Here is a 23,974-nt window from a genome sequence, read left to right on the forward strand (position 1 = left end):
CTAAACCAATTATCATTTTAATTGGTTTACGCTGATACTCCCGAAGGAGAGTCTTGGTTGGGTTCCAGATATAAATGGACGAGCCTTACACGGAAGAAAACCTTCCAAGCAGATATCATCCCACCACGTGGAGCTTATCTTACGGGATTTGGCTAGGGGCCATTCAGAGAAATAACAGGCTGGACTAAATTATTATGATTTCATTATCGTTGACTAAAACCCTTTAATTATAGTTATCTAGCTTGACCCCTGAATTTTCAGCGAAGGAAACAGTGGTCCAGAAAGGTTACCTCATTTGTTCAAGGTCACACAAAGCATATTTGTTGTTCAGTTTTGTTCTTCCTTCCTTCCCTCCTTTCCTTCTTCCCTTCTTCCCTTCTCCCTCTTTCCCTCTCTCCCTCTTTCCCTCCTTCTTTCCTTTCAATACCAAGTAGGAGTCCATTGTAGGAGTCCAACCTTGAGGAAATAAAGAGGGAGGTGGGAGAGGTGGGATTTGAACCCAGGTCCTCTAACCTCCTTGAGATGCAGCACCTCCTCCAATGTACTGAACTACTTCTTAGCTGACATTTCTATAATGCTTTAAGATTTGCAAAGCTCTTTCCTCACAGTAGCCCTTTGGAGGTAAAAGATTCTTGCAGATCTTATTATAGAATAGAATGTAAAATCCTTGAGAGCAAAAATAGTTTCCTTTTTTTTAACTTTGTAACCCCTGCACCTAGCACAGTACTAGGCACATAGCAGGGACTTAATAAAGTTTGCATAATTGGATGCAGACAATCCCAATAGAGTTGTGATAGAGAGAGCGATCTCCATCCAGAGATGGGACAATGGAGATTGAATGTGGATCACAGCACAGTATTTTCATCTTTTTTATTTGCTTACTTGTTTTTTAAATTCTTTCTCATTTTTTCCTTTTTTCTCTGGTTTTTCTTGTGCAGCATGATAAATGTGGAACTATGTTTAGAAGAATTGCAGGTGTTTAACCTATATTTGATTGCTTGCTGTCTAGGGGACAGGAGAAGTAGGGAGGAAGATAAAAAATTTAGAACACAAGGTTTTGCAAGGGTGAATGTTGAAACCTATCTTTATATATTTGGAAAAATCAAAAGCTATTATCAAAAATAATTGAATGCAGAGAGCTATTTAATGCAAGCATAGCTAAATGGTGCAGTGGATAGAGTGCAGGGCCTAGAGTCAGGAAGATTCAACTTTCTGAATTCAAATCGAGCCTCAGACACTTACTAGTTGTGAGACTCTGGACAAGTCACTTAACCCTGTTTGCCTCAGTTTCATCATCTGCAAAATGATCCGGAGAAGAAAATGGCAACCCACTTACAGTATCTTTGCCAAGAAAATCCCAAATTGGGTCATGAAGACTCAGATCTGACTGAACAACAACTTAACATGGTGCTTTTCCCTTAAATCCTCTTTCCTTTTCAACTTTTCCAAACTTTTCTATTTCTGTTGAGGGTCCCACCCTCCTCCCAATCAGGTACCCAAGCTCACAACTTAGATGTCACTCTTGATTCTTCACATATATTCACCATTTGAGGTACAGGGTCTTGGCTTCCAGTGTCTTTCACTTCCTAATTTCTGGTTTCATCCACACACCTATCAGTCTGTTGAGAAGTCCTGTTATTTCTGCCTTCACAGAATCTCTCCTATGTGCTTCATTTCCTGCATTCTTATAGTTGCCATTCTAGTTCAAGTTCTTTATCTCCTCAAGGTTGGATTCCTACAATGGCCTCCTACTTGGTATTGAAAGGAAAGAAAGAAGGAAAGAGGGAGAAGGGAAGAAGGGAAGGAAGGAAGAACAAAACTGAACAACAAATATGTAGGGGATATCCTTTTAAGTTCAAATTGCATTATTAACATTTTCCCTATCAATTTCTTAAGTTTACATATCAACAAAACAATAAATTAAGACCTGATCTGTAGTTTTAGATGATTTCCAATGTATCCAATCAATCAATCAATCAATCAATATTCTGACACAAATTCTCATGAGCTGGTGAGAGCTGTCTTCAGCACACTTCTGGGTACACATTCTTTTTTTTTTTTAATTTTTATTTAATAATAACTTTATATTGACAGAATCCATGTCAGGGTAATTTTTTTACAACATTATCCCTTGCACTCATTTCTGTTCCGATTTTTCCCCTCCCTCCCTCCACCCCTTCCTCAGATGGCAAGAGTTCTTTACATGTTGAATGGGTTGCAGTATATCCTAGATACAATATATGTTTGCAGAACCGAACAGTTCTCTTGTTGCACAGGGAGAATTGGATTCAGAAGGTAAAAATAACCCGGGAAGAAAAACAAAAATGCAGATAGTTCGCATCCGTTTCTGGGTACACATTCTAAGAGTTATTCTGCTGATACAAAGTAAATAGATGCTTACAGTAAAAAGCAACTAAGGAAGAGAGAAGAAAGTTCCCAAGAGGCAAATCTGATCTTAATCAAGAGCAGTCCAACCCTGTATCTATAGCCCACTTGAGCTCAAAGCAGAAGTGGCAGAAGGAAGGAAGTGAGTAACAGGCAGAGACAGCCCTGGGGAAAAGTGTGACATCATCCAAGGGAGCCCTCTCCCAACCCTTTGCTTCTCCCTTTTGTGCTGTTATCCACCCCAAACCCCGTGAGCCAGTGTTTTCCAGAAAGCACGTTCCTGTTGTATTCATGGTATTGTACCAGATGCTGACCATACAAAGCCAAAGTGGCCTCTGGAGTTTGCATTTTCTTAGAGTTTGGGAGGATGTGATATACAACAAATACAGGCCAGTTTCAGGCAGCATAGGATAATGCATAGAAATGTGTGATCCTAGTTGTTGCTGCTGTTGAGATTTTCCAATTCTTCATGACCGCATTTGGGGTTTTCCTGGCAAAGATACTAAAATGGTTGGCAATTCCCTTCTCCAACTCATTTTTCCACATGAAAAAATTGAGGCAAACAGTGTTAAGTGCCTTGTCCAGAGTCACACAACTGCCCATACTTTGCCATTTCCTTCTTCAGCTCATTTATAGATGAGAAAACTGAGATAAACAGAATTAAGTGATTTATTTACAGTCACACAGCTGAGGCCAGATTTGAACTCAGAAAATGTTTTCCTGATCCCTAGTGCTTTATGCATTATGGTGTCACATAGCCACCCTCACTTATTGTTTCAATGTTATAGGTAATTCCAAAGAGATGAATTGCAGAGGAAAGTCTTGGTGGCGAGAGTTTCCATCCCTGGAAGTTCTCTACAACAGTGAAATCACAGGTCCAGGCACTATTCTGCTAATTAAAGGGAAATAATACTAATAAACTAACAAGCGTAGGAAAGACTGATCTGCTTCTCCTGTTGCTAAAGAAAATAACTTCCTAAACTTCTTTTCAAGATGATGTTTGGGATCATGGACTTAGAGCAGGAACTGATCTTTGAAGGCATCTAATCCAATTTTCTAATCTTACAAATGAGGGAATTGAAATTCAGAGTGACTCCACCAAGATTACTCAGGTATACATGGCAGGTCTGGAGGTTGAACCAAGATCCTTTACTCTAAATTCAGCATCCTCTTCCAGCATCACATTTTAGATTTCCACTTAGTGAGCTAATAAATGGTATAATAAAGTGCCATCAGACTTAGAGGTACCTGGGTTCAAAGACTATTCTTCACCTTAATTACCTGAATCAGTCAACAACAAGCATTTATTAATGCTTGGTGCCAAGCACCAGGGATATAATGAAAGGCAATAACTTGGTCAAATGAGATAATACAGCCATTATATTATTATAGACAATAAGCTACTAAAGATTAAAACTGCCTTAAGAATTTTGGGACATATTATGTATTTTGTGGGAGGGGGGTTGAGTTTCTTGTCATTTTTCTCTCGATTTTTAATGTTTTCTAAATTTAAATGCTCCATATACATATTTTAATGTACATATTAGGACAACAACAATAAAAAACCAAAATCCTCTGATTCTCCATTTGATCCCTTACAACATAATAACATTTCAAGACATTCAGATCATGTTGTATATTCAAAAGGCTCTGTAAAGATCTGTTGTTGTTATAATTACCCTCATTAGCTCTGGCTGGACTATAGCTTAGGAAATGACCTTTCTACCAGCAGTGTCTCGATTCCAGTCTTTTATTCTGATATCAGATTAATTTTCCTAAGAGATTCTAGAGGGGCCCTCAAATAACTAAAGAAATATCATGTAGAAAAGGGATAAGAAGTGTGTCTCAGTCCCAGAGTCCAGACCAAAGTCATGAGTATAATTTTTAAAATGGCAGATTCAGGTTCTACCAAAAGGAAAAAATTGCCGGTCAACCAGAGCTATCCAAAAGTAGAATGAGTTGCCTTGGAAGGGGGTAAGATCCCCTTTTAAGCAAAGATGTAGGGACACTGAAGATGATGGTTATGGGGTTCTTGTTCAGGCCTGGATGAGATGGCCAGTGATTTGGAAGTTCTTTTCCTCCTCTGAGATACTAGGACATACGGAGATACTAGGAATAGTCAAATCACAAGTCCTTAGCCAGTCATTCAAGGCTTCTCCCAATTGGGCCCCAAACTCGCATTACTCCCTTGCCTGTGGTATTATCCAGTCAATATGTTATCACCCAAATGTGAGGATGTGGGAAATCTGGAACATTAATGCATTGTTGGTAGAGTTGTGAAATGATCCAACTAACTAGAAAGCAATTTGGAACTATGACCAAAGGGCTATAAAACTGTGCATATCCTTTGAACCAGGACTGTTACTACTAGGTCTGTATCCCCCAAAAATCATAAAGTAGGGAAAAGGACCCACATGTGCAACTTTTTTGTAGCAGCTTTTTTTTTAGGGTGGCAAAGAATTGGAAAATGAGTAGATGCCCATCAATTGGGCAATGGCCAAATTAGTCATGGCATATGAAAGTAATGGAATATTATTATTCTATAAAAAATGATGAACAAGTTGATTTTAGAAAGACCTGGAAAGATTTCCACAAACTGATGCTGAGCAAAACAAGCAGAACCACAAATACATTGTACACAGTAACAAGACTGTGTGATGATCAGCTATGGCAGGATTGGTTCTTCTCAGCAGTTCAATGATCCAAGGCAATCTCAATAAACTATTTATGGAAAAACGCCATTTGCCTGTATAGAGTGAACTATGGAGACAAAGTAAATCAATACATGTCATGTTCCCTTTTCTTTTTCTTTTTTCTTCTGTTTGTTTTTCTCTTGTGGTTTTCCCTTTTGTTCTGATTTTTCTCTACCAACGTGATTCATAAAGAAATATGTAAAAAAAAATTAATGTACATGTATAACAAAAAACCCTTTTTTTAAAAGTGCTATTATCTAGTGAAACTATACTACTTGTTTTTCCATTTCCATCTCATTTTAGCTGTTATTTCCAATGCTTGCTCTCTTTCTTCATCTCTTTGGATCCACTGCTTCTCCTTTGAGGCTGAGGACAAAAGCCATTTTTTTTTTTGTGAAGTCTTACTTTGATCCTCCTTTCCTATAGTAAGTGTTCTTTCCTTTCTTGAATTCTCATAGTAACTTGATTGTGCTTCTCATCTACTGTTATAGTTGTATGTTGTCATGTCTTAGCTCCTCTAATCAATTATAAATTCCAAGAGAATCAAAAAAGCTAGCTTTGAAGTCAGAAAAATGATTTCCAATTCCACTTTTGTCACTCATTACCTGTGTGAATTTGGCGAAGTCATTTAACTTTTCTGAAATCAGCTTTCACTTCTATAAAATGGAGGGACTTCAAGATATAAGTCTACAGTGCAGATCAGCAGAGAACATGGTTCTTTGTATCTAGTAAGTCTCAATAAACATTTGTTAGCTTTATACAATTCCTTTCCAAAGGGACTACTTGAATTTAAAAATAATTCAGAAGAAGAAAGGACCATTTAACACATTTATGGGACAATTTCAGGCATTGGAGAGGATTGTTTTTCTCCTGGAAGAATGAATGATTTTTCCCTTGAAATCCTGTTTTTGGTCTTACATAGTCAGACAAGCAAAATCACTAATTAATATGAGTAAAGATCAATCCCATCTTTCAACCTACATTCATTTTATTCACATTTATTTGAGGAAATACATGAGGAATAAATCAAGACAATTACACAGATATAAAGAAGGCTAACACCTGATACCAGAAGTGTTCTAACTGCCCAATAATGATAACTATATTTGGAGACCTATAAAAAGACTGCTTACCTCAGAAAGTGTTAATAAGGAAATTATTAACAGAGAGTATATTTTAAATACAATCATTGACTTGACACAGCTAGAGTGTGTCATGACTGATGCTGGGGGAATAATAGATAAAAATACCTGTGGTGATCTCTTTTACTCTCTGTATTCCATCTTGGGGACAGATGATGGGCTAGGAAAACAGTCTTAAGGGACAATTAGCTCTGACATTTTTAAGGAAGCAGTTCCCTACTTTAGTCTTTCATTTTTGTATCCCATTAAGAGAACACCATTTTGATATTAGATTTATGCACAGTGGCAGGAGATGGGGGAACACACATTCACAATGATCAATGAGTTTAGAACACAAATTTTGGGGAAAAAACTGATATGTGTGTCAAGGCAACACAGATATTCTCTTGGAAAGTGGCGAGTTGGGTTGGGAACTAGCTGCTATTTTGCCACTAACCAGCCACATGACTTTAGCCAAGTAACCAAGTCCCTTTGGGCCTCAATAAGCTTCTCCTTCTATAAAATACAGATGTAAAAACCTCAGATTGTCCCTAAGGTTTCTTCCAGCTCTATCATTCTCTTTTTTCAGTTGCTATGGATTTTTGATGGGAAATTTCTCTCAGACCACTTTGAGTCATCCTAACCCAAGAGTCTTAGCTCTGTTAAACAATCCTCCTTCCTTTCCTCTATACAAAAATGAATTAAAAGCCTTAAAAAAAATTTTTGTTGTTGTTGAGATCTGTGATTTCGTAAGTATAAAAGACTTCCAGTGAGGAAATTTTCTCTACCAATACTGAAGCTGTTTTATAATTGTACTGCCTTAGAGAGATTACATCACTTGGCCAGCCCCTCAAAAGAATCACTTGAATCCAAGTCCTCCTGACTCCAAGGAGTACCCACATCCTTTGCTCTTTATGGCCTCTCTTAAAAACTATACAAATTTCTGTCTGTAGTACAGGCCATCCCATGGAGCCTGTATGGGGCTGAGCCTGTCCCCCTGGCCCCTTCTAAGGGCAACACGTGCATTGGTTTCTTGCTTGAGGACCACAAAATATCATGTGATTCAAGCTCTCTGCCTTCAGGAAGTTTAGTTATTACTATCTTCATTTTATACATGAGATAACTGAGCTCTCAAGAAATGGTTTCTTACATACAGGGTGTTAACTTCCTCATTCTCTCCTCCCTTCCCCCTGTAATACTAGCCATTTAAATTAAATTCCCCCTTTTCTTCCATTATAAAGATCTGGTTTTAAAACTGTAGCATCTTCTGTTTTTAGTTTCTGTGCCCACCAACTTACTTATTTTCTACCTCCACATCTCTGTGAGAAATTGTCTTTCAGTTTTTCCACAAGTGGAAATAAGCACTTGCCCCGGGTCGCAAAGTTAGTGGCCAAGCTGGGACCGAGATTAAGGTCTCTAGTCCAGCCTTGGCATAATTCCCTCCATTGATACCTGCTCCACACAGCCAAACAAGAGGGTCTGAAGGCTGCAGTCTACAGGCCAATGTGAAATACAGTTACCTGCTTCTTCTCAAAGTTTAAGAAAGGAAAGAAGAAAAAGTCACTTCTCTAAAGTGATTGGGATAAACAAGCTAGTCTAGATAAGTGATTAATGACCCGTGACACAAGCCAAGGGCTAAGATAACATCCTAGAGGAAAGGAGAAAAGAAGAACCAAAAAAAAAAAAAAAACCTCCTCTAGAATAAAAAGAATGATTTAACTGAAAAGAAAAAGAAATTTTAAAAAATATCACTGGTTCCATTACACTGTCAAAATGATTATGATCTGGCCCAGGAAAACAACAGATGAATCATTGTAGTAACTATGAGATATAATGGTATAATACTAGACAGGCAGTGTGATATAATATATGGTCTCTTGGATCTGGAAATGAGTAAAATGGAGTTCAAATCCTTCTTTATACACTTAGTAATCGGGTGACTTTAGGCAACTCATTTAATTCTAGACCCGATTCCTCATCAGTTCAACAAGTAGAGCAATTGATATAATAACAACAACAAAATTGTAAAAATAAATAATATTGAAACCTTTAAAAACTTTAATATAATGGCCAACCATGATTAGAAAAGGACTGATTGCTATTAAGGAATGCTCTTACCTCTTGACAGAAAGCTGAGAGACTTAAAATGCAGAGCCAATGCTGTGGTTGTTAGAGGGATTTTGTTTGTTTGAAGGGATGGGAAAAATAGAGAAAAACTTGATTTTTGTTCATTGAAAAATAATTAATTTTTAAAAATTAAATTGTATCACCCTCATAAGAGTGTCAGTAAAGACTAAATGATAATTATTTACCTAACATATGTAACAAGCCTTAACTATATAAAAGCCAGTCACTATCATTATTGTGTTGTCATCAATGTACAAATACTATTGGTCTACAAAAGAGGAATCCCTTTTTTTCTTCAAATCTTGTTAAGCAAAAATTATCACCAATTCGAAAATCTTGCAAATTTCCACCACATTATTACGCTCTCTAATCATACTTATTTTTTTTTTTTGGTAATTTTGGGTAAGATTTAGGGGGGGAATTGAATTTGAAAACATTCTCAATGGTTATATCATATATGATTTCTAGAAAGCCATCATATTGCTTAATAATTACATCACATTAAGCAATAGCAAATTACTTAATTGAGACAGACTTAATGTTTAGCTGGAATGGGCCTTGGATATAAAGCACAGAAACCATACATAAAAAGTAAATTTAAACTTTTCTAAAATTAAATTGTATTTTATTAATGAACTAAAAAATACTCCCCATCACTGAAAAAGAAAAACAAAACCCCAGGAACAACCACCACATTGTCTGTACACCTTGAGTCTATCACCTCTCTGTTAGTAGGTAGGTCGCATGCTTCAATCACGATTGGTCTTCTTAGACCCAAGATTAGTTATTCTTTGTTTTTACAATGCTGTTATTGTATAAATTGTTCTCTTTTCATTCATATCAGATTATACACGTCTTCCTAGGTTTCTTTGAAACCATCCCTTTCACCATTTCTTACGAAATGGTTATATATATCTTCATTATATTCACCTAATATAATTGCAGTTAAAGAACTTGTGAGATTCTTAAAAAAAAAAAAAAAAAAAAAACAACTAAGATTTTTATTTCAATTGCCTTTTGGGGTAGATCTTTTATTAGTCTGAAAGCCATCTGAAATTTGATCATTTTGATCAGATGCCTTAAGGTAGCTTTATTCTTTTATCTCTTATTCTCTAGTTATTCTTTGTACCCTCCCATATGATCTATTACAGGGCAATGTGAGGCAGAGTTTATAGTAAGAAGATCATTGAACTTAGGTTATCTGAAGAACTGAGTTTCAGTCTTTTTTCAGCCTCAAATAGTAACTATGTGGACTTGACAATTCAAATAGCAACTCTATGTCCAGGTTGGCTTAATTGTAAAATAGAGATAAATAATACTTATACTCCCTACTGCACCAGGATATTTTGAGAGACAACAAATGGACATGCAAAGCAATGAGACACAATGTTCTGAGCTATTAAAATATCAGCTCTTCATGTGACTGAACTTCCTTTGAACATCAAAAATAAATTGATGGTTACAGTTGATAAGCAGACGTTAAAAGAAGGCAAGAATCTTCAGACTAGGATTTTTAAACCATTTTGGCTATTTTATATATGGATCCCTTTGATAGGCTGGAGAAGCCTATAAATCCCTTTTTAGGAAAATTGTTTTTAAAAATTCATAATTAAAAGATTTAAATTTCAAAATAAAGATGTGATTTTTCTCATCCAGATTCATGTCCTACTTTGGCGTTCCCGGACTCCAGGTTAAGAACCCATGCTCTCATGGGGTCCTCAAATTTTTTAAACTGTCCCTCAGACTGTTGGAGAGCTGGACTATAGTAAAAACAAAAACTTTGTTTGGTGGGCCTTTAAATAAAGAAACTTCATAGCCCTGAGTGAGGGGAATAATCATCCTCAGTTGCTTAGTTTGAAGACCCCTGCATGGTGGGCAGAAACATCTATTTCCATAATCAAATACTCTTGGTTGAGTCATCCAGGGTATCTCCCAAATCAATTAGGAGCAACTAAATCATGATTATATGATAGCTATGAAAGTGATCTTCTAGCAAAATAGCTTTTAAACAAAGGTGGTAGAAGTCTAGAAAGTCCAATTTTTGATAATAAGCAGTTTGCTGAAAGAACATTAATTAGCAGAGTTAGCACCAAAAGCAGTCTATGAATTTCTATCTCTCCTTTAAATTCTAACTCAAATGGAATATACCTCTTCCAGGAAGACTTATCAACTTTTTTCTCAGACTTTACAAAGCACATTACTTCACAACTCTCTAATATATTTATCATATAATACTAAATATTATCATTATCTACCATTTTCTTTGGAAGAGGGGTAGACTTTGGGGGGGGGGTGAAGAGGGGAGGTCCTTGGTAAAAAAAATTCTCTCAAAATTGCTTTGTAACTCTAATACATTTATCATAATTATTCCACATTTTCTTTGGAGAGGGATTCTATTATTTTGTATGGGGAACTTTGGGTAAGGAAATTCCCTTTTATTAATGAAGATCAATACTTGTTCTACAACTTATACTCTTAGTTGTCAGAGTCAATGAGAAGTTAGGTGACTTGATACACTTGAATGCAAATATTACTGACTCCCAGGACAGCACTCTCCCCATTATCTTACGCTGCCTTATATTTGTGTTTGTATCTTGATTCTCCTACTGCATCCTAAGTTTTATGATCTGAGATTGAGCGATAGCCAAACCTCTTTATTTCTTATGAGCCCATGAGCCATAGTGCTTATCATTTGAACATAATCAACCACGATCCCTTAATCAACATTTATCTAATTGTTGTTCAGAGAAGTAAAATGACTTATTAAGGTCACACAAGGAATCTTCTGATTCCAAGTCCTATGCCCTTTCCTCTACACTCTTAGCCTGGATCTGGAAATGACCCAGAGATGTTCACAATCATATGAAAGGCGAGTGTACCGTGGACATTATGTCACCATTCATCATGCTCTCCCAGAACTTGAACCTTCTTGGTAGTAAATGCATCTGATTCAATTCAATATAACAAGCATTTATTAAATACCTACTACATGTAAGATGTTTTAATAAATGCTAGGAATACAAAGGAAAAATAACAAAATTTCTGCCCTCAGGGAAATTATGATTGAGTGAAGAGATCCAGCATATAAATAGATACATGATCCTTTGTAAAAACAGAGTATTGACTACATAAGCTCAAATGTTTCATATCTAACTCTGTGATTATAGATCCTAAAGATGATCATTTAAGGAGGGAGAGACCACTAAGAAGGAGGGGAATAAGGAAAATTTTCCTAGGAGGTGGCACTCAAGGTCAGTGAGTCTTGAAGGAAGCTAAGGATTCTCAGAGGTAGAAGGGAGGAGTTGGTATACTCCAGACACACCTTGTGCAAAGAAATGGTGGCAAGAAATGGGATTTTGAACTTGAGGGACAGCAAGTAGAGCACTTTAGTTGGAATTCAGGGAAACAATGTGTAGAAAGCCAGAAAGATAGTCTGAGCTTAGATTAGAGTTACAAAGAGATGAAATTCCAAAATGGAAGATAAAATTTTTAAATTTTCATGAGAAAAATCTGAATTGGACAAAAAGTATTTATTAACTGCCTACTGTGGGCAAGCATTGTGCAAAATGCTATAAAATAGAACATTTATAAGCAAATCAATATATAACATTTACAAAGGAACCTATGGCATAAAGGGTTAAGTTTATCTCTGAGCAGTGTCCCACTTAGTGTCATAAAATGCCACTTGGATTTAGAAAAGATTTTTTTTAATTTTTGCCATTTTTTGAAGTTTATGTTCTTTTTTTTTTATAAAGCTTTTTATTTTCAAAACACATACATAGATAGTTTTCAACATTCACCCTTCCAAAACCTGGTGTTCCAAGTTTTTTCTTAAATTATCCTGTTGATCATTTCTTATTCAACCATTCTCCAATTGATGAGTAGCTATTCAGTCGTTAGAAAAGATTTTAGTGATTGTCTAGCTCAAACTCCACATTTTTCAGTTAGGGAAACAGTCCTTGTTCTTGACTGCCCCTCTATAAACCTGGTAGACCTCCATTAAATGACCTGGTACTCTCACACAGCAAGTACCACAAAAATCTCCATTTCCACCCCACTTCCCAAAAAGCCAATCCTATTACCAATAAGACCTACCAACTATTCTTATGTTAGCAAAGATAGCAGTCCCAGGGTGTTCCTTTCAAGCTGGGATCTATTCCCAGGAGCTGACATGAACTGACAAACAGAAGCATGACTGGGCTGAGCAGCAGCCGCACTTCCCATCATGAGAGGCCAGTCTGGTTTTGGCTCCACCTTGGGAGTTGCTATCTAGAAGTTCTGTCACTGGAACTAATGGGCCTTTTAGGTATAGCCTGGATCTAGCTTTAAGAAGTAAGGAGAAAAAACATGAATCAAAACTGGTGTTTCCTAGTGAGTCACCATGAGTCAAGCTTCAGAACCTCATAAGCAGGTAGAGGGCTTGGAAGCGTCCAGAGGAACAATGAAAAGGGCATTCCTATTATTGTGGCTTCAATCAGCTCAAAGCAGTTTAATGGTCATGAAAATCCCAAAAAGAGAGTGTATTCTCTGATTGCCCCAAAGATACACAAGAGTTGAAGATCAGCACTATGTGCCTAAATTCAATCCAATATGCTTCTGATCAGTCCAGATGTAGCCAATTGTAGACTTAAAGATTAAGGTAGCTAGCCCTAGAGTCAGCCCAAGCATCCTATGGAAGTCCTTTTCACTAAGAATGATCTGATACTTAACTAAGCTCCTCAACCAGTGTTCTGTGGAAAAGATTTATAGGATCATGGATCTAGATCTTGAAGAGGCCTTATAGGACATTGAGTCCAATCCCCCCCCCACTTCTTATTTTACATATGGGGGAAATTGAGGCTTTGAAAGACTGCCCAGGGTCATACAATAAGTAAATGTATGAGGAGGGATTAAAATTCAGCTCTTTCTGTCTTCAAGTCCAGCATTCTACACATTGTACCATCTAACTGGAATTGAGTTAGAACAGAAGGACAGGGTGTGGTCCATCTCTAGAAAAAATCCCTGAACTGTTAGGCAACTAACAGTATCCAGACAGATTGACCCAGCCCACTCATGGTTTATGAGTGGAGAGCTGTGAGATTTGGGTGAAATTCACCATTTTGCACTAAGTAGCAGAAAAAAAAATTTGGCTCTATCTCAGTTGCAATAAAGCTAGCTAAAAGTCATTGAGGAAAAGAAAAGAAAAGAAAAGAAAAGAAAAGAAAAGAAAAGAAAAGAAAAGAAAAGAAAAGAAAAGAAAAGAAAAGAAAAGAAAAGAAAAGAAAAGAAAAGAAAAGAAAAGAAAAGAAAAGAAAAGAAAAGAAAAGAAAAGAAAAGAAAAGAAAAGAAACAGTGCTTTATAGACCCCTCTTCTTAATCTCATTTGTGTTACAGACTCTTTTGATAATCCAACGAAACCCGTGAACAGCTTCTCAGGATCACATTTTTAAATTTATGAAAGAAAATACAGAATTACAAAGGATTTGTTTTCAAATCATGTTTTAAAAAAAACAATTTCATGAACCATAAATTAAGAACCTTCTGGTTTAGAGGGGGGCAGCATCCAGATCCAGAAGTATCAAAAACACCAAAGTGGAACAGTAAAACTCTATTATTTTTTTAAAAATTTTCCCAAGATCTTTGGTTATCAATCTCATGTCCCAAATAGTGATGATTCTGATATTAAACTATAGTTAGAAGTCATCTAAGTAAACAGAATGGGCATTTCTAGAATTTCTCAGAGAATCAAGAAAAGAAATTAAGTTTTAGCAGCTAGATTTGATGTTCTTTTATAAAGATCAGGATGGTATTGAAAGATAATGTATCAAGAATAGGTCATACACAAGAGAGGTGAAACCAAGATGGAAATATAAAAGCAAGGAGTCATCTAAGTTGTCCCAAATACCACCCCCCAAAACAGCTTTAAAATAAAACTTCAAATTAATTCTGGAGAGGCAAAACCAACAAAAACTTGGGAAGAAAAAAATTTCCAATCCAAGATAATTTAGAAGGTCAGTAAGAAAGGTCTGTCTCACTGAGGTAGGAGTGGAGGGAAGTTCAGCTTAGATCATACCCTGGGAAGCCAGCAATAGGCTTGGGGTGACTGAATCTGTAGTGACAGTGGTAGCTCCCAGAACTCTCCTGGAGCCCACAAACATTCAGGCGGAGGTATAATTGGTCAGAAGGAGATTACATGAGACCCTTTACTGACAGTGGATTCAAGACATTATTGCATTTCCCATATGAGGTTCTGGATCACAGTCTGAGGGTAAAGAACACTAACCTGAGCAGGGACCTTGATCACAGTTGGGTGGCAGAAAAAAAGTTCATTAAGTCTCTCCAGGCCTCTTTGAAATCATTCTGCTGATTATTTCTTATAGAATAATAATATTCCATAACATTCACATATCATAACTTATTCAGCCATTCTCCAACTGTTGGGCTTTTACTCAGTTTCCAGTTTCTTGCCACTACAAAAAGGGCTGCCACAAACATTTTTGCACATGTGGGTCCTTTTCCCTCCTTTATGATCTCTTTGGGATATAAGCCCAGTAAAAACATTACTGGGTCAAAGGGTATGCACAGTTTGATAATCCTTTGATTAGAGTTCCAACTCGCTCTCCAGAATGGTTAGATCAGTTCACAACTCCACCAACAACGTATTAGTATCCCAGTTTTCCCACATCCCCTCCAACATTCATCATTATCTTTTCCAGTCATCCCCCAATCTGAGAGGTGTGCAGTGGTACCTCAGAGTTGTCTTAATTTGCATTTCTCTGATCAATGGTAATTTAGAGCATCTTAAGAAAATAATTCTTTAAAAATTAGAATTGAGTAAGTGAAAACTAACAACTCCATGAGAAATCAAGAAAAAACAAAATCAAAATCAAAAGAATGAATAAAAAAAGAAAATGTGAATTATCTCCTTAGAAAAACAAGTGATCTGGAAAATAGATCCAGGAGAGATAATTTAAGAATCATTGGACTACTGGAAAGCTGTATTTTTTTAAGAGCTTGGACATAATATTTCAGGAAAATATTAAGGAAAGCTTCATTTATATCCTAGAATCAAAGGGTAAAATATAAATAAAAAGAATTCATCAATCACCTCCCGAAAGAGATCTCAAAATGAAAACTCCCAGAAACACTATAACTAAATTACAAAGCAACCAGGTCAAGGAGAAAATACTGCAAGCAACCAGAAACAATTCAAATATCATGGAGCCACAGTCAGAATTACAAAGGATTTAACAGTTTATTCATTAAAGGATCAGAGGGCTTGGTATATGATATTTCACAAGGCAAAGAAGTTAGAAATACAATCAAAAGTCACCTACCCAGCAAAACTGAATATAATCCTTCTAGAGAAAATGTGGATATTCAATGAAATAGAGGATTTTCAAGAATTCCTAATGAAAAATCAGAGCTGAACAGGAAGTTTGACTCCAATGGATCTGATCATTATTAGGGCAGTTAGAAAAAGTATGTATAGACAGAACTATGAGGATGAGTTGAGTATGATAGGATGGTACCTTAAAAAGTAAAATTAAGAGGTAAGAAATAGGAATGCTCTGAGAGAAGGAAGAAGGGAAAGGTAGAATGGAGTAAATTATCTCACATGATAGAGCTTTGCTAGTGGAGGGGGATGTGGAGGGGACAATGCTTGAAACTTTATTCTTATCAGAATTGACTCAGAGGGAATGATATACACACGCCTACAGGGGAGTAGAAGAGGAAGAAGATAAGAAAAGTGGGGAGAAAAAAGAGTGGTGTTAGAGGGGAATTGATAGAAGAAAGGGCAGATTTGGGGAGATAATGGTCAGAAGCAAAACACTTTTGAGAAAAGACAATGTAGAAGGAGAGAGAGAAAGAAGAATAAACAAGGGGAAAGTATGATGGAGGAAAAAAGACAGTAATCATAACTGTGAATGTGAATGAAATGACTTCATCCATAAAACAAAAACAGATAGCAAAGTGAACTAAAAAAACAGAATAAAAATTTGCTCAGGAAAAAATTTTATATCAAATTTCTCTAAGTCTTATTTCTCAAATACATAGAGAATTGAGTCAAATTTATATATAAAAAAATAAAAGTCATTCTTCAATTGATAAAGAGTCAAAGAATATGAACAGTGAGTTTTCAAAAGAAGAAATCAAAGCCATCTATGATCATATGAAAAAAATACTTTATATCAATACTGATTAGAGAAATTAAAATGAACATGGTTCTGAGGTACCACCTCATACCTATCATTTTGGCTATTATGACAGAAAATAAAAATTATAAATGTTGGAGGGGATATGAAAATTGAGACACTGATGCTCTGTTTGTGGAGTTGTGAACTGATCCAAACATTCTGGAGAGCAGTTTGGAACTATGCTCAAAGGGAAATAAAACTCTAACCCAACAGCACCTCTACTGGGTCTGTACTCCACAAGTTTTCTGTGTTTTTTTGTTTTTTTTTTTTAAGAAGGGAAAGTACATATATGTACAAAAATATTTATAGCAGTGTTTTTTAGTGCTAGCAAAGAATTAGAAATTGAGGAGATGCCCATCAGTTGAGGAATGACTAACAAACAAGTGATATAGGGTTTTGATGGAATAATTGTCCTATAAGAAATATGAGCAAAATGGAAAAACCTGAATTTTAGAAAAGTCTGATTACATGAACTTAAAATGAAGTGAGAAGAGCCAAGAGAATGCTATACCCAGTGTCAGCAGTATTCTAACAATGATCAACTATGAATGATTAGCTATTGTCAGCAATATAATGATCTAAGATAATTCCAAAAGATTTATGATGAATAATGCTATCTATCTCCAGAGAAAGATCTAATGAAGTTTGAATGTAGATTGAAACCTACTTTTTTAACTTTATTTTTTCTGGGAAGTTTTTTCAGTCTGTTTTTTCTTTCACAACATGACTAATATGGAAATATGTTTTGCATGACTGCACATGTATAACTTATATCAAATTGCTTGATGTCTCAGGGAGGGGGAAGGGAGGAAAGAAAGGAAATAATTTGCAACTCAATTAAAAAAATAATGTTAATATGATTTTTACATGTAATTGGAAAAAATATTTAATAAGAATATGTTATGCTGGCTACATCCTTCCACAACTTGGGAGATACCAGTGCAGACTGAGATTCAGAGAATTAACTTGTCCATGATTACACAGCTAATGTGAGAACCCAAGACTTCCTGATTCCAGGCACTTGAGCCTAAGACTTCATGATTCCAGGAACCACACTCCATGAAACTTAGTAATCTATATTTCCTACTTCTCTGTGAGAAGACCTGGTCCAGAAAAGTATCAGTCCTTGATTTAAGAAGTCAATGGGTTAAGGAAATCTTAGCAGAAACTCTTGTGTTCAATTGTTACCGATTGTGCAAGGAAGATAGTTGTTTTTCCTTCAATCTTGAAGAGGACCACAACATCAAGGAGGTGATGACATGACATGCAAGTGAATTGGATTTAAGAGAGGGACAGCTGTGCAAGGTCACCTGCCTCATCTTCTCATCTAGAGCCATCTGAGTCTAGTGGCTAGATATAGATCAGGAGGTAGCCCTGAATACAATGGGAGACTTTTGGACCCAGAAATCTCAATTTAAACCCCACACTAAAGTGTCCCTTTGGGCCTCATTTTTCTGATCTGCAAAATTGAAAGGTAGACTAGATAATTTGTAATTTCTCCACAACCTTTTGATTCAAGAAATAAAACCCACAGATGATTTCCTCAAATTCATTTCAATCACCAGCTTTAATTTTTTTTCTTTTTTTTTTTGTATTATTAAAGCTTTTTCTTTTCGAAACATATGCATAGATAATTTTCACTCTTGCAAAACCTTGTATTCCAAATTTTTTCCCTCCCTTCTCTCCATCCCTTCCCTTAGGGGGCAAGAACTCCAATAAATGTTAAACATGTGCAATTCTTCTATACATATTTCCACAATTATCATGCTGCACACAGCCTCAACTTCTTACTAAATCTTTATAATAAAAATATTGCTATGAAGGAACCAATGGGATAGCCAGTCTAAGTCTCATTTCTTCTCCTTCCTTTTACCAGCCTCTAGTAGAGTTGCTAATGAGCTGGTTCATGCCCCAAAACATGAAAGCCAGTGGAAAAAAGAGACCTTGGGGTCTCTACAAATGGAAAAATAAGTCATCCCCTTCCATCATAATTGATAATTTTCTATAACAATCCTAAGGGCAGTGCTTTGTGACCCTGTGTATCTAAAAAAGATATGTGATGGATGTGTAATGGGATGAGTGCAAGAAGAACCAAGATTTTTACTTACCAAAGGTGAGAATTTGAAGAATTCTAGAATGTGAAGTTTAAATAAGATTATATATTTAGAGCTCCAAGGGGACCCAGAGGTCATCCAAGTTAACTTTTTCATTTTACAGGTAAAGAAACTGAGGCCCAAAGAAATTAAGAAATTTATACAAAGTCACACAGCTAGTAATGGGCAGGAGCTGAATTCAGATTCTTGATTCCAGATCTAGAACTCTTTCCCAACAACCAACTGCTTTACTAATGTGAGCTCCAATAAACTTTCCAAGTGCAAATCCTAGGATCCCTTCAGGATAAGAACACTTCTTTCCTCACATAGACTGCCCTGGCAATCTCCACAGGCAGTAACCAAGAGGAGATTTGTTTTTATTTACCCAAGGGCAGGTGCAGCAAATACGGTCTATGGTCCACAGAGGAAGGCAATTGTGATCAATTCTGCTTCCCATGGTTACCGTCAAGGACACAAATCAATTGTTGCTCCTTGTGTGGAATACTGAAATGTCACATTCTGGCCTCCCTTTTAGGCACAAAGAAGATTTTTTTGTTTTTACAAACATTGATCAATGATGGATAGAAATTTCTAAGGACTACACATATATGCATATGCACAAACATACATTTATGTTATATATCTATGTATATCCCATTGGGGAAGGGAGAAAGAGAAAGGGAGGGAGGGAAAGAGGGATTAAAGGAAAGAGACACAGTAGAGTAGAGAGAGACAGAGACAAAGAGAAAGAGAGACAAGGAGAGAGAGACAGACAGAGAGATGGAGATAGGAAAAGAAACAGAGAGAGGCAGAAAACACAGAGACAGAGAGATAGAGACAGAGATGGAGAAGAGACATAGAAACATAAAGACAGAGAGAGATGAAGAGACAGACAGACAAAGAAGAGATAGAGAGAGAAAGAGAGACCAAGAGATGGAGATGGAGAGAAAAACAGAAAAAGGACAGAGACAGAGAGAGGGAGAGAGAGAGGGAGAGAGAGAGAGAGAGAGAGAGAGAGAGAGAGAGAGAGAGAGAGAGAGAGAGAGAGAGAGAGGCAGAATCCAGAGAGACAAAAACAGAGAGAGACAAAATCATTGACAGAGGAAGGAAGATGGAAAATGCTAGTCAAAATTATCTAAGTGTTCTAACTTTTGTGAGAAAATCTTCAATGTAAATACAATTCCTGACTCTTAAAAAAATCCAACCAACATTGATTTTAAGGGTGGGGATGCAAATGAATCCTTCTACAAAGTTACAAGACCAATAAATACAGAGAGCTTCCCTCAAGTGTGGATTCCATTCCCTCTCCCCACACCAATCAGCTCCTTACTGAGAAGTCAACACAAACTCCCGTCTTCTCTCTGGTTCACTTAACAGACAACAAGTGACAAGCCCTATCTTTCTCATGGTGGGGGTCTCAGATCCCTTCAGTTTAAAAGTCACTTTGCTCCTAGTCTGTGTCAGCCTGCTGCCCCCTTCCTTTCCCCGAGCTGCACCAGGCTTTACAGGCTTCTTAATGTGCCCATTAAGACTGAGTAAATTATGGGGGCCCAGCCATTTCAAGAGTGGAGATCGTGCCAGGAGGGTCAGATATCCTGCCAGAGAAGAGCATGAGCAGACCGCAGAAGGGAGCACAGGAGAACGGAGGGTGCCCACAGGAGCCGGCAGCTGGAGCCCGCCCTTTCGCCCTCCCCCCCATGACCATTGAGAGATTTGCTCAGGTTTGCTGGGTGGTGCCCGCCCCCCCTCCCAGCAGAGTTCTGTAGCCTCAGGCACCCGGCTTGCCAGCCTCGCCTCCTGAACTATCAGACTCCAAAGGCAGCAGGTAACTTACCCCGGTGTTTCCCAAGCAGCAGAGAGAAGATGAGAAGGAAGCCGGGAGCCCTCAAGTTACCTTGGCCCCTCTCAGGCATGATGCTGTGTGGGGCTCCCAGCTCACAGGAGCCTGAACGTTTCCTGTTTCCTGCTGCTTTTTTGTCAGGGCTCACTTTCTGAAGGAGATGTGTTTGAGGGTTTTTAGGAAGTGATGTAATTCTGTAGGAGCCTGTCAGACCAGCAAAGGATTGCAAAAGAGAAGCTTGCTATTCAAACAGCAGGGATTCAATCAGCATGGCTTTCCCCTGAAAGATTTCTCAGGGTTTCTGGGAAAGGCTTCTCCCCTACACTACTGGGCTGCAGTGTCAGAGTTACAGAGGTTAGTCCCAGGCACCCTGCACCAGGCTCATGCTACCTTCTTGACCTGAACCATCCCCAGGGCTGGTAGCCCAGATTTCCTGAGCCCACTTTTCACCAAACTCAGCAACAAAATAGATAGGCAACATACATTTGAAACAGCAGTAATGTGGGGAAAAAAAAAAAAAAAACATTTGCTCCCCTCCAGTGAAGTGTATTGTTATATTCAGTCACTTCAGTCAAGTCCAACACTTCCTGACCCCATCTCGAGTTCTCTTGGTGAAGATACTTTGAGTCATCTGCCATTTCCTTCTCCAGCTCATTTGACAAAAGAGGAAACTGAGACAAACAGGGTTAAGTGACTTGTCCAGAATCACACAGCTAGTAAGTATCTGAGGCCGGATTTGAACTCATAAAAATGATGGATCTTTCTGTCTTCAGGCTTGGTGCTCTATCCACTGCATCAGCCTGTGTGACCTTAACAAGTCAATTCTGCCTCAGTTTCTCCATTTATAAAGTGAAGGATTTGGACTAGATAGATTCTAAAGTTCCTTTCAGTTTCATATCCATAATCTTATGAAGCTCATGTGTGTTGGTGGCTCTTGGGTACCTCTTAATAGAATTTTATTCTCTTAGTAGGTCCTACTAATTTACATTGAGAATTACTTTTCCAGAGAGAATCCATGGGGGGAGGAGGGAGGGAGCTGGGAGGAAAGAGATTCAGAATTCTCCTTTCTTCCATTTTAGCTGAAAGTTTATTTCTCAAACCCTGTCAACCTCCAAATGAGACTGGATTAAAACCCCAATCAATTTGATTTATGTGGCAAGGGTTCTCTCCCACATGTAGAATGGGAATGTCATTGTGTGGCTCAAAGAGAAACAGAATAAACATCTGTAGTCTCTTCTCTCTCTACTTTTCTCCACTTTGGTGAGAATTACATAATAAATCTGAAGAGTGTGATTTCCAAATTCAAGCTAACTTCTGATTAGTTTAGGGAGAAGAAGGAAACTTCTCCATTATCACCAAAGTTTGAACCTTTCCCACCAGAGCCACAATGAACACAAACAGTGATTATCAAAAAAACCAATTTATCCAATTCAATAGCAAAATGGAAAGCAGAAAACATATACACAGGAGAATATAGACCAGATGATACAATGAAAAGATTCTCCTGTCTTCCAGTCTCCAGACACTGGAGTTATATTCTATCGGTACCTATCTGGATTTGGGCAGGAGATAAGAGTCAAGGGCTAGGAAAACAAAGGTGGAGGCTTCAGTTTCTTCATTTTTACTAAAATTCCTTAAGATCTGCTAATGCATTCACTCAAAAATGTTTGTGTTGAGAGACAGGCAAACAGAGAAAGACTGATTGATATTCACGTGTCACTCTCACCCTCAATGCTTTCCCTTCTACCTTCCAACCACATGCCCATCAAACTGTCTTTATTTTTTCCATTAGTAAGATTTTTCCCTCCAGCCTCTCTGCCCTCTCACAGGCATTTTCACTCATGCTTGAGGTATTCTCCCTCCTCCCTACCTCTTAGAATCCCCAGTTCCCTTCCAAGTTCAACTCAGCTGTCACCTTATAAGAAGTCTGTCCTGCTTTCCCCATTCTTGGTGCTCTATGCTCCCCCAACCTCCACTTGAAATTACTTTCCATTTATTTTGTTTTAAATTATATGTACATGTTGGTTTCCTTCCCACTCCCCAAGAATATAAACTACAAGGGCAAGTAATTTTTCTTTGCATCCCAGAACTTAACACATAATAGTAGGTGATGAATAAATGCTTGCTAACTTCATTATAAAGTACTTGTGAAGTCAGCATTTTCTAGAACTCTGCTTGGTGTAAAATCAAAGTCTTACCTGTTATTCTTCCATCCTAAGTTTAATTCGTTTTTTCTTAGCTCACTACTACTGCATTAGTCACTGTTTATCACAATGTTCATCGCCAAGAAATAGGTTGATGAGTAATGGAATGAAAAGTTTGTTAATGTATTTATAACATGCACGTTGATGTTTTGACCTAGCACCATCCCTTGATAAAATATGTTTGCCTAACATGACAGCTAAAAAATAGCAAAAAATAAATGGATAAGTAACAACAGAATGGGGAAAAAAAGATATTCAAGGCAATAACTGTCAGCCCTTCCCCAAGCAAAGTTCTTACAGACACTAGATCTCTTGCTCAAATATCCATCAACTTTGTATTTAATTCCCATCCTACAGTTCCTTACATTTTTATGCAAAGTATAATAAAGTCAAGTACCTTATGATTTCTCTGGACTTTTTCAAGTAAATGAGCACTGTTATCCTATTTTCTCAAATGAAAAAACCAAGTTTCACCTCCTGGTGAAGTTTCTTGCCCAGGGGGTTAGAACATGGATTTTGGATTCCCTCTGTTTCTCCATTATTGACACAGTCAGGAACTAGGCAGACCATTCAGAGCAAGAGCCGCCAGTAATATGTATGGTGACTGCTGGTATCAAATGCTCCGGGACACAGCAATAATAAATCAATTAGAAATCTACAAAATGAACCGAGGCAGCTGGGAAATCCTGTGTGGCATAGTCATTTTCTTTTGACCCTATGCGCTGGAAGGCCTTTAGTGCGATTAAGCTTATCTTAAAGTGAAGAAAATTACTACTATTGATCGGAAAATTATAGCACCTCAGTGATCTCTCAGCTGCAGTGAAACTCACAGAGAGACTGGGCTTTCGGTGAAGTGCTATTCTGGGCTGTTTGTTCCACTTTTCTTAGCCATTAATTTCATGAAATGACCCCCTGTTCTCATATTCAATTCTGATCTGCTCATGGGAGGAAGTCAATGCCTCCTCCAAAGCCACAAAGAATGAGAAAGCTTCAGGGATTAATGGCATCCTGGTCTCAAAGTTTCAAGCTCTGAGGAGAATAGTTGGATAGCTGCCTACCAAGGCTCTCTCTCAACAGGAGCTTAGAAAACGCAGTGAGCTTTGGAAGATGCTGTTTTCATCTTCAAGAAGAAAGGCTAACAGGGACAGCTGGGAGATGCAGTGATAGAGCAGTCAGGAGTAACTAAGTTCAAATGCAGCCTCAGATACTTGATGCTTACCAAGTACTTTACCTCAACTGCTAGAAGAAGAGGGAGAAAAGGAAGAAGGAAAAGGAGGAGGAAGAGGAAGAGAAGGAGGAGAAGGAAAAGAAGGAAAAGAAGGAGGAAGAGGAAG

The 23,974-nt window shown here is 37.5% G+C and overlaps 1 protein-coding gene across 2 annotated transcripts in view; it reads right to left on the reverse strand.

Moving 5' to 3' along the window:
* TMEM154 (transmembrane protein 154) overlaps positions 1-20,578 on the reverse strand; it is an 84,773-nt gene extending 64,195 nt beyond the window's left edge. For both annotated transcript variants that reach the window (XM_051963886.1, XM_051963885.1), the window contains exon 1: positions 20,431-20,578. In XM_051963886.1, the coding sequence (XP_051819846.1) occupies positions 20,431-20,509 (79 nt within the window). In that variant the 5' untranslated portion in view covers positions 20,510-20,578. The remainder of the gene's footprint in view (positions 1-20,430) is intronic.
* Between the last annotated feature and the right edge of the window lie 3,396 nt (positions 20,579-23,974).

The sequence above is a fragment of the Antechinus flavipes genome, chromosome 6 (assembly GCF_016432865.1).
Source record: "Antechinus flavipes isolate AdamAnt ecotype Samford, QLD, Australia chromosome 6, AdamAnt_v2, whole genome shotgun sequence".
Classification (NCBI taxonomy): Eukaryota; Metazoa; Chordata; class Mammalia; order Dasyuromorphia; family Dasyuridae; genus Antechinus; species Antechinus flavipes.